At 36.0% G+C, this 14,684-nt stretch overlaps 1 protein-coding gene across 1 annotated transcript in view; it reads left to right on the plus strand.

Moving 5' to 3' along the window:
- CADM2 (cell adhesion molecule 2) overlaps positions 1–13,731 on the plus strand; it is a 645,157-nt gene extending 631,426 nt beyond the window's left edge. The window contains exons 9-10 of the mRNA XM_035540482.1: positions 9,732–9,857; positions 11,460–13,731. Of these exons, the coding sequence (XP_035396375.1) occupies positions 9,732–9,857; positions 11,460–11,578 (245 nt within the window). The 3' untranslated portion in view covers positions 11,579–13,731. The remainder of the gene's footprint in view (positions 1–9,731; positions 9,858–11,459) is intronic.
- The last annotated feature ends 953 nt before the right edge of the window (positions 13,732–14,684 follow it).

The raw sequence follows: 14,684 nt of genomic DNA on the forward strand, positions 1-14,684 counted from the left end.
CCAACAGGCAGCACTTAAGCAGTGAGTAATATTTCTGTCTGCCGTAGTCAAGTAATCCCAAATGTAAGTAATTTACAGGATGGCATTTGGGACTGTTACAAGAGACATATTGTAATATGTCACTGAAAATCAGCCTGACTTTGCACGTTTGATCAACAGCCAGATGGAGGCTTTTATCGCATTTATTTAATCTGAAATATACATAGTAATTACACTGGACCTCTGATTTTTTCAGTCCTTGTGGCTGTCTCAAGAGAAGGTAGGAAATGAATCTGTCAGATGCAAACTAGTGTGGATGTGACCCCCATGGTAGAATCCGTATGTATTGCAGCTAGCGGTGCTGACAACTGAGATCACGAATGCTGCTAGAAATGAATGCGTGCTGCTGAGTTCAAAAAAATAGGCCCATAAACCCAAAACTGCGTAGCTTTATTTTTTTATGAATACAGAAAGCCTTTAGGAAAACAAAGATAGACCTTATTTGCAGCAAATCTATTACCAATCAATGATAGTAAGAGCAAACAGTCTCTTACTAATAGCTGGATGGTATTTAACTTCAAGGCATCTGAAAACAACAAAGTCTTAATGTTCCCAGAGGAGAATTTGGTTAAGATATTGAATTCCATCAAGCATGTCATTATTAAATGAGGAAAATATTGTTGTTTCCATTAGTATGGAGTTGGCATAAAGAATGGATAGCATTCAATTAAACCACAGGCAAAAATTCAAACAAATTCCAGGTAGTTTTATAGCTTGGACAGAAACTTCACTATTGGATATCGCCATTGTCCCAAAGAATTTAGATAGGATTTTATTCCCTAATTAAAATAGCTATAACAGATGCCTTAAATGTTAACAGGAATACTTACCTTCCTATCAATAATTTACTCGTCTTTTCTGTTACTCTATGCATTACAAGAGACTGTCTCTGCTAATGTCTCTCACATCTAAGTTTCTGAGATGAGCTGGGTCAGTCAACAGCCTCCTTTGGATCAGTTACCCTAACCGCAAGCATGCCTGGCTAATCTTCTAGAGATATATTGACAGATAAAATATGCTATTAACTGCCAAAGAGGAAATTCTGCTACAATTACTCATACTGAGTAGTCCCACGACAGATTAAATTGCTCTTCAGCATGAGTAAGGTGTCAGATTCTGGCTGTAAGTGGCTGGTTTACTGGGGTGGTTTGATGTCATTATAGGCTTATAATTATTCTAATCTGATTTGGTAAGGAAAAATTAGTATGACAAGCATAAAGAATTCATTTGAACAATAGGCTTTCTTCCACCACAGAGTAAGTTTTAATTAGAACTGTACTTCAATTAAATTGAAGCTGCCCTTCTTGTTTTTAAAACTCTCATGAACAGATTCAGTACAATGTACCTTGTGCAAATGTGAATCTGCTCATGCCTCTGATCCTTATACAACCATGCATGTTCACTGCTAACTTTGTCTGCTTCTCTGCCTTACTGGTGAGAAAGTCTTCTCTCTAGCTTCTGCCATCAGGAACAGCTTTGTCTCTACCTGCACTTCATTGAACTTCTCCATTTGTTTTCTATCATTCCTCGGCTGAAAGCATATCTTTGTTGCACTGCTTTCCTGGGGTAGTGTGTATTATTTGAGCTGTACAGTGGTACTGGTTGGCCCTGGGAGTCAATCTGTGATGGAGTCTGTATAAAAGACAGCATAAATCAAGATGGCAAAAAAGTCACCTTGGAAACCTTTATACTGCTTTCTAGTAGACTTGAGCTACTGGGACTTCCTTAAGGTTAGCAGAATTACCTTCTTAAATGCTTTAAGAGATTATCTTTTAACGACCTCTCCATAGTTAGTGATGAGTAGTTGTGACAATGTGTTGCTTCTCATGGTCAGTGAAAGCTAAGAGTAGAAGAGACCAGGAGAGAGCCTGGACCCAGCCCTGCAAGAGCAAGAGGTGCCTGTGTCGGAACGCTCCGCTGAGCACCCACTCCACCCACCCCTTCCCACACAGGCATCTGCATGTTCTGCCTAGCAGACTTAAATCCATAGGCAGTGACCAAAGGCCACAACTGTAAGGTACTACAAGGAAGAGAGCAGGAGAGTTCATTGGCACCTCTTGTCTCTGTGTTAATTAGAGAATGGTTCATTATTTATATAGATAATTAACTTCTGATGACAGAAGAAGGAGTTGTGCACATACACACACCTACTCCAGCTGGTGCCTGTCCTTTTTTGTTGATGAAGAAAACAGAAAAGAGTGGGGGGATCCTCCTGTATTTATTGATGGAAAGTCATCAGGGGAAAGATGACACTTAACGAAATGCAGTTTTCTCAGAAAATAGGAAGTCATGCATCTTTGACTTTCTAAGTAGGGTTGGCACTTTATGTCTCTCTTTCTCTTTCTCTCTCTCTCCCTCTCTCTCTTTTTTTTTTCTTTTTTTTTTTTTTTAGTAACTGATAGGCTGCAGTTTCCAAACTTCAATCTGCTCTGTTTTGTTTTCTTGTTTTCTGCAATGGAGGGAGGCACTGAGCATTCTGGAACTTCAGAAGAAGATGAAAATTGAAATGCTGGAAGCAGAGTTAAGCCATCACCTGTCTGTTGTGCTACTGCCCACAGATGACTCACTCAGGGAGAGAGATTTAACAGGGAAATTCTAGTCATCTGTGCCAGTTGTCTGTTTCTCTACATTCTCCCATTTCAGTAGCCAGAAGTTATAACTGGACAGGCTGCAAGTATTTCTTCAAAACCTGCTGAATTCACTTCATTATCCTCTACAGAAAGTAGGATGAAAGAAAAAAATTGCAGATTTTAGTGCTTTTTTTTTTCTTAAGACAAAGTCTGAAGCAATTAATGAGTTTATTGAAGGACAAAAATACAATGTTGTCAATAAGAGAATGCTGCTATGTGCTGTAATTAGAGGAACTGTTTCCTTCAGGAAACTGGAGCTTTTAAAGAAACACTAAGAAAAGAAAAAGAAAAAAAAATTACAAAACTGTGTCAATGAAACAAAACACAAGACACAAAATCTGGAACAAGGCTCTAAGGACCCTGTAAAATAGTGTTAAACTTTTCATGTCTTAACCAATGTAGATATACAGCTGTCTTATTAGCATTATATTGCAAAAAACAAATATACAAAAAAAAAAAACAAACAAAAAACCACATATTTGCAAATTAATAGATGTGGGTAATGTTTGTATTTACCTTGGATAAGGGCCCCTTATTTACAAATACACCCAAGAAAACCTTGCTCTTTTTACCTCCACTGAAAGAAATCTTAGATTCATAAGAACATGAACTCTCAAAAGGAGACGTAGATTCAGCTGCTGAAACATTAGTGTGGGACTTTTATCCTTCTGGGATGTGGTCTGTTCTTAATAGGAATGTATATATAATTCAATGCTTTGAAAAAAAACACTTAGAGGCAAAATGTGCCAAATGTGCTACTGCAGTAATGTGGGAAGAAAAGGCTATCAATTCTTTTGAAGGTTTACAAGTAAACTTTTTTTTCTGCATGTCTTCTCTATGGTTGATGATGTCCTCCTATTAAAATAGCAGTTTATATATGCTGTATATTAGCACACTGTTTTGTTCTTCTTTGCTTCAGGCGCTGAAGGAAAAAGAAGCCTGTCACATATTTTAAGTTCAGAATTGGTTAATAACAAAACACATTTTCAACAAACTTCACAACCAGCCCCCTTGGGCAGCTACTCTTTGCAATTTAAATGAAGGTTTAGAAACTTTCTTTTCCCCCTTAACCATACTTTCACAAGTTTCAAGTACACGTATTGTAGTGGTTAGTGGCATATTACAAAATGAGATTAAAAATACCTGTTTCAGCACTCCAGGCCAGACAAGGGAAATTGAACTGTGTGATGCCCAAATTAAGATGCTAAAATGAGTAAAATCTACTCACCAGCATTTATCACATGCAGCACCAATGCCACTATTCCTAAATCAAATACCTTGTCGACTGTCAATCCAGTCCTATCTCTTTTCCATATTTGTGAGTAAATTCCTATCTTGGTCTTTTTTTTTTTTTTTTTTTTTTCCTGCTCGAATTAGACTGATCATTGAAGAATTATGTATGTATGTATGTATTTACTTACTTGTTTTCCCCAAAGCTTACATTAATGGAACAATAAAAAATTATACAGTCCTGTGGTTGAAACTGGTGGATGATATTAGCCTAAATACATTTTTTAAATACAAGTTTATTCTGTAGGCTGCAGAAAGAAATACTCTCTAGTTTCCAATGAGATTGTGCCTCATGGTTGACTGACTTTTAAACTGAGTTATCCAAATGCTACAGTGTGAGCTGACCCATTATGAGAGAAGAAGGAATAGAAGCAGGAAGGGTAGGTATGGAGGAAAGGAGAAAAAGGTGATGTGGGAAGGGCTGAGATGTTACAAATGGCTTCTAACCATGTGAAAAGCTTCAAAAGGTATCTGTGTCTTATTAGACACCAAAGAACTCACAATGGAGAGAAACCTTTATTGAAAAATTGATTCTTGGGCACAGATTTTGGATGAAGCTTTTGTCTCTATTAGGGTTTTTCCTTCCTGTAGGTTCTCTGATATTTGATGAGGTCTGAGCTCCTGCAGCAGTCCTTTCAGGACAGTTACAGGAAAACAATGATCTTGAGATCTATACTGTCTCTTAAAATTAGTTGTAATTGATCCATGGTTCTTAAGTAAGTAATTTGAAGAGCGTAAAAGAGCATGATCACATGAGCTCTCTCTCCTTAGGAAACCAAGCAGAAGTGCAGAGAAATGGGGGATATTTCTAATATAATATTTCTAATTTAACTTATATTTAGTGGTGAGCTTCAGAGAACCCAAAATGGAAGAGGCAGAGTTCCCTGTCCATTACTTGCTTGTTTTTTGCATTATATTGTCCTGCAACTAAGGCAGTTAAAAAATACTTGCACTTAAAAATATTCATTGGCTTCCACCACACATTCTCACCCTGCCCTCATCTGCAGCAATTTACCAGCTCATCAAGTAGGGCAGAGCTTTTATTTATTTATTTATTTATTTTGGGGGGTGGTGCTTTTAGGGTCTCCCCACCTCTTAATACACATTGCTTTACTGACCTGATTTTGAGCTAGACCCTTCAAACAATGGCTTTTTCCAAAGCATGAAGAGTTTGCAAAGTGTTAATAAGCCCCTGAAGCTGGGGAAAGAAGCAGAAGTCACTTGAAGAGATTTTGCTGCCATAATTGTGACGTGATACCGTACCCTAGGATCTCTTGCTGGAACAGTTCTCTTTTGACTAAGTAATGGATTGTTCATGAAATTAGTAAAACTAACTGTAGGCTGCTGGTTTCAGCACTTGTCTGAGAAATGGGACAATCCTCTTCTTTTTCCAGCCTTAAGGAACAGTAATTTACAAATAATATGTCTGCTTAATATGACCTCATTTTGTGAATGCTGTTTAACCTCCAGAGCAAATTAGGGCCTTTATTTCCAATTTTTATTTTAGTAGAAATGGTCAGTTTAAATTATTATTTTGGATCCCTCAAAACTAGGTATGTCGTATTCAAAGTGATTTTTGTGTAACTGTTCTAGTTCAACACCAGAGCAAAAAATACGCAAAAATAAAGTTTTACAGTAAAAGGGACTACTTGAGCACAGTCCCCAAAATAAGCAACCATTTCAGCATTCACAGATGTGCTTGTTCTCCCATGGCTCGGGAAAGGGTTATCTGACCCTTTCCTGCAGCCTGCCCAGTTAAGTCAACTATGCATAAATAAGAAGGAAACTTATGCAGGAAGGAAATGAAATTAGATGAATAATTACCATATACTTTATGGAAAAGCATGAAAAAATGTTTCAACATTTCTCTGCTTAACTAATGTGTGAAATCACATAAAAATATTTTACACTGAAACTTAGTCATCAGGTCACAAAATGCACTTATCTACTTACTTAATAGGTGTAAGGTTTATCTGATGTTTCACTCCTTAATGAACGATCCATTATTTTTCTCTTACTCATTTTAAGTATGTTATCTCTGTAAATCTGTGAATAAACATTAAATCCCAGAAGTTGAAAACAGATGGAATTTCGCAACATAAGCAATCAGTATTATGAAGGTACTTCCTACATTTAGGACAGAAACAAACAAACAAACAAAAATAATTATGAGCTTTACTGTCATTTTCTACTATAAAATTTTCTTAATCTCTTCAAAGATTGAAAAACAAAACCAAACAAAAGAGGAAAAAAAATGATCTTTGAAGACCTAGTCTGATTAAGAAATTTGAACTTCATTGTCTCAGTCCATGAGTATTGTTACTTCCTGTGCTCATGCAGTAAAAAACAGTCTATATTTTTAAAAGGAACAGACTGATTTTTTGTTTTTCCTGGAAACAGCTGAATTATAAGTATTTATTGCATAATTAAGATTTCATTTACTGGATGTATGTATGTGGCAGGCTAAGATTTACATGGTAAAGCTCATGAAGCTTATAATGATAATCTAAAAATAATCCAAATAATTTTTTTTGTCGTTGTTTCAGTTTTTGTAAAGCAAACTTTGGAGTGGTCAGCACCCAAATACATACTTAACACTTTCAACAACTCCAATGGGAGTTGGTAATGAAAATGCCCAGAACACTTGGATAATTGTATTTCCTCACTGTATAAATACCTAAAATACAAAATGACATATTTTCTAAACTGCTGGATTTCTACCTTTCAGATACCATTCAGGCACTTTTTGACATAGTAATTATTTATGAGATGGTAGATAGTCCCAGATCTATAATTCACTCATGGGGCTTAGGTCATTTCATGAATGGCAAATGTATAGTACATTACTCTGTATGCATAATGTAGAGCATATTTATATTTAATGTTAACATTATGTTTCTGTGAGGATAATATTTCTATGACGAGCTCTTCCTGTTTATAGTATTGTTTATGTTGTGCAGGTTTTCATTTTGCTGTGAAAGAATGCTTGTTTCTCAAGAAAATGTTGGACACTTTTGAGGATCTTTCTTTATTTCCTTTCCTTCCGTCTGTTTTTTCTTTTTTTTTTTCTTTTTAACAAATGATTTTTTTTCCCAGTGGTAATACTGGAAATAAGTCATGTACAATGTATTTGTGGAAAAAATTGTGTGACAGTATTTATCAATATAATCTTTCTCTCATACCAATGTTAAGAGATTTTACCAGAAATACAATACTACCTTTGCATTCCAATGAAAAGGTAAAATTAATTTTAAAGTTAAAAATGTCAACCTACAGAAACAGTAGAGTCTCATTAATCTTCATTTATACGTGGGGAACCTTATATTTATGCTAGCTTTATGTAACTTCAGGTAGTCCATTGAATTGCATATGTCAGAGGAGGAGTGAGGTCCTATATATAGGAAATCACCTAAGGAAGAAAACACAGAGGCATATTCATCACAGTGTACTGTGAGCATTTTTATCTGTAATGTTTATTAAAGCTCACAGAAGAGAGATGTGTAAATCTGAGTATTGAGCTTGGACACTTCAATCAGCTTTTCAAGAAATGCCTCCAGATAAAGTGCCGTGCTAGTCCTTCTTTGGATTATACTCTGCATCAGGAAGTATATTATCCCTCAAACTACCTCCTTTAATTCATTAATTTTACTGCTAGTATATTAGCAAGTATATAGGACTATTAGTGAGAAAACAAGTTCATACTGTTCCTGGCCTGGAGCTGAGGAAGAGTATCTCCTGCAGTTTGCATGCAGCAGCTGGGGATGTTGCTGCTCCTGAGTGCCCAAATTTGTGCTGCCTTATAGCCACAGGGAGCAGGTTTAGAGCAACTTTGCCACAGGCACCACAGAAGGAGGAATTTGCTAGATGGCTCTAGCAGGCTGACAGTTCTGCAGCAAGCTGTCACCTTCCATTTTCTTAAGTCAGCAATCACCTCCTTACTCGCCGTGGAAAGCAGAGCCTCTGCAAGGCTTGGGGAAGGATGGCCCCAAGCTGTGGCTTTGGGGTGATGAAACTTCAGCCCTCTTGTTTCTTTCCACAAGGCTGCTGGCATACGAAGCTCAGGGTCATTTTTGATCACCAAAATAGAGCCAATGGCCTTTTGAACTTATCCTCCATAGTCAGCATAGTGAACCAACAGTAGCATCATACCAAGAGGCTCATGGGGACAGAGGAGGAGGCAGGTACAGCTATAAAGTGTTTCTAGCTTTCTTGAGGCCCCTAATAAGTTTGCTGTCATGTCTGCAGAATTGCTGTAGGCATTTCCCGCAAAGCCGTCTTAGCAGCCAGAAGAGAAACAGCTGGGAGTTGTGAAGCCAGCAATAAGTGGAGAAGCCATGCCTCATGGATTCAGTGACTGTGAAGAGCAGAACAGTGTCTATAACCATGGACCACACTGCTCTGTGCTCCAGCAAACCTGAAAGTGCAGTTTTAGTCTGCCTGACAGTTTACAAAAGGAGGGAAAAGCATGCTTCTTTCCTTTCATCTATATAATGCTATATTTGTATACATTTGTGTGTATATAGATATATTTATGCATCTCATCATAACACAGTGATCCTGGTCAGCAGAACATAGTTATGGTATCACAAAATCACAGTTCCTAGGCATTACCAGAGACCATTTAATCATCTTTACAGGGTTGCCCTCTTTTCTGTGTAATTATTTTTCCTGCCTTTCTCTTTTGCAAAACAAAGAAGTTGTTTGCAAACTATCCGTAGAATATAAATAGCTCCTACAAGGGAAATGCCCTTGAAGCAGTGTGTGTAGACTGACGGCAACATAGAGAACATGCTGATAGCATCTTGAGAGAATTACTATTACTTTGTAGCAGAGGCATTTTCATTAAAACAGCAATTTTAACAGGATCCTTCGATTGATTTTTTTTATTTCTTTTGCATATTTCAGATGAGTCAACAGTCAAAGGTTGCTGGTTCATTATTCAAAAGCTCCAAAGAATCACTCATCCATAAGTAGTGTCATTTCTCTGTGATTGCTCTTTTGCAACTTCTGTAAAGCACCAGCTAACAGAACAGACAAATGACCGGCGGAGAAGCTTGAATCTGACAGTATTCACAGTAGCACCCTGCCCAGAGTTAGTAAAATGAAGCTGCTAGTACACTGTTGTATATATTGCAGCTTGTTCAGTTTGGGCATTAATAGAGTATTCACAGTAAATTCTCAAACTGAGGATTGAGAGTGAATGATGATCTTTCAGGTTGCCTGATACCTTTATCTGACCAAATTCATGCAGACTCAGCCATGTGCAGAGGAACTTGGCAAGGCTGCACTTTATCTGCCTTTTTATTTCTGGTGCAATAGGATAGGAATGAGAGGAAGAGAATATATAAGGGTTCCCCACTGAGAATCAAGTCTATAAATTATGTATTATGCAGACACTATTCTGCTGATGCTATCTGATCCCCAATTCTCAGCTCCTTGTTTTTCCTTCTATAAATAGCTGTGGCCAGGTTTTCAGTTGTAAAATGATGAGGACAAAACCAAAAACCTTTCCCATTTAATAACCTCTGCCAAAGAAGAAGAAGGTAATATTTTTCATAACTGTGATGTCCTCAGGGTTTTAACAATCCGGGAATACAAGCAGCACTATGTTGTTGATAAGATACTGGTAGTAAAAATGGGAATAACCATGCTGAATATTAAACAGAGAAATGCCCTATTTTCAGGATGACCAGTATAAAACTTGGTATTGTGAATTTTCCTGTCAGTTTTTGTCTGTATAGGACCACTTTTGGTTTTTGTTTCTTCCTCTAGATCCAAATGCTTTGGCTGGACAGACCGGACCTGACCACGCTCTTATAGGAGGAATAGTGGCTGTAGTTGTCTTTGTAACACTATGTTCTATAATTCTCCTTGGTCGATACCTGGCAAGACATAAAGGTAGGATAGATTTAGTGGAACTTCAGTCCCTTTTGGAAGCAAGGCATGATTTCACCTGGGAATGCTGTTCCCTTTCACCTTCCCCATCTACTGAATTATTTGGACAAGCAAGCTCAGTTCACACTCTAGTCATGTGTGAAGTTCCTGAATTTTTATCCAGTTTTTCACTGGACTAAGGCAAAGGATATCTAGTTACATGCCCATATCATGAATCAGTGATTTAGAGAGACTAAGAGACAAGATTGCCCCTTGGTTTTAGCCTTTAGCTATAGGCACTTGATTAAACAATTTCATAATTTTAACTAGTAGATCAACTCAGCAGTACATATAAAAATATATATATAATAAGATAATATATCAATATGTAATACATAATTATGTTACATATAACAAGATTTTTCTCGTGCTGATACTTTAAATATTCATTTAAAAGATAATTTGAAATACTGATCGGGAATTTTTAGATCAGTGACTCTTCTACTAATAGTCCTACCAGAATAAGGGTATCGTTCCTGGGTCAAGCTTTGCTTTAGTCAGAGATTTTACCTTAAGAACTCTGTTCCCTTCATTTTGAATCTTCACCACCATCAGAGATAAGAGGGATGGAGTGACACTGCTTTCTGACTAAGCCTCTCTATGATCCCATTTTGACCTAGTTAATTCCAAAATCATTTTGTGAGATTTAACCTCTGAATGGCTTGCAGACCAGTTGTTAAAACTCAGTTGATTCCCATACCTCCCCCCCCCCCCAAAAAAAAAAAAAAGGCTATGAAGAAAGGATTAGTGTTGGCAGTAACTCCTTAAATTTCACTTTAGGTAGGATAATCATATGGTGAGCAGACCTAAGCTGATAAAAATACTATTTTAATTTGATTAGACTGTGTGGGGGAAAAATAAGCTAGTGAAAATGTGTCTCTTTTGTTTACTTTTCTGAATGAAAACATATGCATCTTATGCCAACATAAATCATACTTTCACAAAGGAAAAAGGCGATTGTGCACAATTATTTTTATTCATACCCTGAGTGTAAGAATGTCTGTGATAGTATAATACGAGTGGGTTTAATTAATGAAACTACCTCAGTTTTGTAATTCTTGGAAATGACCGTGATACAATTCAATAAAATTAAAGTAAAATTAAAGCATAGATAAGATCATGCAAAATAAAAGTACAAAAATCAGTGGCTATTAAAAAGAAAGCATTTATGAAAATCTAAATCTCCAAGGTTGGTTTGATTTTAATGGGTACCCATTCATCAAAATAACCAAGATTTTATCATTTATTGTATAATTGCAAAATATATTGCATATTACTGCAGCTAGATAAAATGGACTTTTCTTAAAATATTTCCTTAATTTAATGTGGATATGTGTGAATTTGTGTATGTGGATTACCAGTGTTAATACTATAAATATTTCTTAGACAAATTAGAAACTTGAGCATACCTGTCTTATTCACACTAAAATTGTGTAATAATATTTGTCCATTCATAAGGCAATTGGAGTATTGTTAGGAATGTACTTCCTATAATATAGTGTAAAACTAAAAAAAAAAAAAAAACTAATCTCTTTTTTTTTTTTCTTGTTGTGCTGATTCCTATAGGAACATATTTAACAAATGAAGCAAAAGGAGCTGAAGATGCACCTGATGCCGACACAGCCATTATCAATGCAGAAGGCAGCCAAGTCAATGCAGAGGAGAAAAAAGAGTATTTCATTTAGATGCAGAGCTAGAATCTTGGGAGTTTTACTTATCAGGCTGACTGCTGGAGAAAACTGGCTATCATTTTTCAGAATTCATTTCTGCCACCTTCTGCTATCTCTATTAACTTGCATACCTGCTATAAGTAGCCAGTTTATGCCAACAATCAGCTGTTGACATCCTCATTCTATAATTACAGTATCATGCATAAAGCAGGACATTTCTTATTGCCTAAAATTCATGTCCACTGCTCTCTTAACATACAGTGCTTGAATATACAGCCTTAACAATGTTAATCATCTTAATTCAAGTTTTCTACATTTTTAAGTGTTATGCAGCTTTCTTCTTTTTCAGTTTTCTTTTACCATGGTCCCTACTAGTATGTCATAGAACAATATTCATAACAAATACTATTAGGTAGGGACCTAATTTACTTACAGAAAAAGTTAAGTCTAAGATTAGAGGTTTACAAAAAATGTTTTATACATGTCAAAGAGCAACTTGTTTTTGAGACATATGCCCTAGGAAATACAAACAGAAGTCTTTGTAGAATAGTTTCTTGTATGCTTGGATTTGGTGGGGAAAAAAAAAAAAAAGGAAGAAAAAAAAAACTGTCCACTGAATTTTTTGTTTTGTTTTGCTTTGCTTTGTTATGTTTTAAATGGTACCTTGACAACAGTGCCATGTTTCAGTGGTAAAAACATACTGAATAGCTATACAAATTCTGCAAAGTTAGATAATAGTGCTTGATTTGAAACAAATTTGTCCTGCCCTTCTGCTTGTTGGAATCACAAAGCTTAGAGGTTGTTTTGAGTAATTTTTGTTTTTATAATTTATTTGCTTCACATGGACTCACCTGCCTACTCAAATTTGAAGTGTTCACGGGGCACGACTGCAAGACATTTTAGTATCTGTATATAGTGCATATAATAAATTTAATTAAACATTATTTGATACATATTTAACTTTTTTGGCAGTAGCTAAGTCAGTCACAAGTAAGCATTTTCTAATGTCCATTATATCCCTTTAAATATGACTCAAAACAATATTCTGAGTAGATAACATGTATAAGTATTTTTTTGTCTGTATGTCCTAGCACTGTTCAGCAGCAAACTTTTCTAGTTCTTGTTAATTTTTTCTTTGTTATACAATGGAAGCACAATGTTATAAGGAAAGGTAGTTTTAAGCTAACAACCAGTGCACAGCCTCAGGTTTTAAATTACAACCACATTTGATTACTATCCTTAAAAAATACTATTGAGTTGCAAAAATTCTCAATTTTTAATTTGGCAGTTCCAGAGCTGCTTCTCTATGTTGGTTTACCAAAAAAAAAAAAAAAAAAAGAAAAAGTAAAAAAGAAAAAAAAAGAAAAAATAGAAGTGTTAAAACAAAAAGATATATGTTTTGTGTATACAGTAAATGGACTAATTCTTTATATTAAATTCCTGTCTATGCATTTTGTGAGGTACAAACTTATGTCACCGTGAATGATAGAGAATTCCTGCCATGCTTTTAGCTCCACAGTGAAAGTCTCTGTTTGGATTATTTCTGAAATTTTTTTGTGTAATTGACAGCTGAAAAATCACATGCTCTTAACTATGACAACAAAACACTATAAGCCCATTGGCTTATTTCCTCTTCCAATGAAGTAACAAGGTTGCCGTATCAGCTCTTGGTAATGATTCTACACTGGAGAATGCAAGTTAGTCTCGATGGAGTTTGTTGTACTCCTAAGTTTTGCACCTTTGACAAAGGAATATTTCTCTCTGGTTGCTGTACTTGTGAAGCCTAAAAGCATGATGGTCTGCTGTAAAGGACCTTGTCCTGGGATTTTATTTTTGTGTGGGAAAGGGAGAGTTTGAAATATGACATCGTGTAGTATGGTAAAATGGAAGATAAAGGTGCTGTCAGATTATTTATCAGAAGAGTATAAACCTTTTAAGGACAATATTAGAGTATTTTAATTGTTTTTGTTGAAGCATTTATCTTGTTAATTTCTAAGAAAAAAGGGTGACGTCAATCAAAGCAGCACTTTTTTTCAAAATATACAGACATAAATAATATGATGTGGTTGAGTGTTAACATAATAAATCATATACAGTATGACATTTTAAAGAAATAAGTCTGCATTGATGTGATTGCATGCTTGTTTTTACAGTTCACTCCATACCCATCTGTGGAAAAATGCAATAATACGTTAATATAATATGGTAGTTTGAGAGAACCAGGTAGGTGCTACTAGACACATTGAAAACTAGTATAGGTTTACAAGATATTCATGTCTTTCAAAACATACACATATAAGAAGGCTGGCAAAGGAAGTCATTCTATTTAGTACCAAAAATATGGGTTCTTGACACTACTGTAAGTCCCATTAGCTATAGTACAATATCACATACTACAAGGTTTTATTTCAGGACCTGGGGCCCAACTCAACTAAGCATCTAAGCACATGCTCAGCGTCAGGCATGGGAGAAGTTCCATTGAACTGTAAGGCACTATTCTAATGCGTAAAAAGAAGTGCTTCCCTGAACAAGGGCCTTATTTGCTCAAGTGGAATTCCCCACAGGCATGGTATTTATGCCTTTTTTGCGTTCTTCCTAGCTCCAGCTTGCTTGAATGGTAGGGTTATTACTTGAACCATTACCCAACCAAAGTCAGGCAGGACCTTCAAAAGTAGGATTGCCCTTGGGGTAACTGTTTTGAACCATTTTCTCCAGTGGCATAAAAACAGCATTTAAATTTTGCAAAAACAGATATAAATTGGACTGTTGAAATGGATTATTTCATTGGTTTTTAATTGCAGTTTCTCACATGTGCGGGTTTTTAATGCAGTTGATCATTTGTTAGCTTGTACCTTGTAATGTCGCATACATCTGTGCAAAGCAGATGCAAAAAACACCACAACAAGAAGTCACAAATGACAAATTCTGACTGGGTAGCACTTTACAAGCCTATCTAGTCCTCACAGATTTAAATTACTACACCAGGTGTGAAGAGGCATCATTCTCTTATAAGCAGAACCATGACTCAAAGCTAAGGATATTCAGTAGGCTGTTTTTTAACCAGTTGTCTGTTTCCTTTATTTGAGATCCCATTCTGAAAGTCCCCTTTGATGATGGTTTC

The sequence above is a fragment of the Cygnus atratus genome, chromosome 1, assembly GCF_013377495.2.
Source record: "Cygnus atratus isolate AKBS03 ecotype Queensland, Australia chromosome 1, CAtr_DNAZoo_HiC_assembly, whole genome shotgun sequence".
In the NCBI taxonomy this organism is placed as follows: domain Eukaryota; kingdom Metazoa; phylum Chordata; class Aves; order Anseriformes; family Anatidae; genus Cygnus; species Cygnus atratus.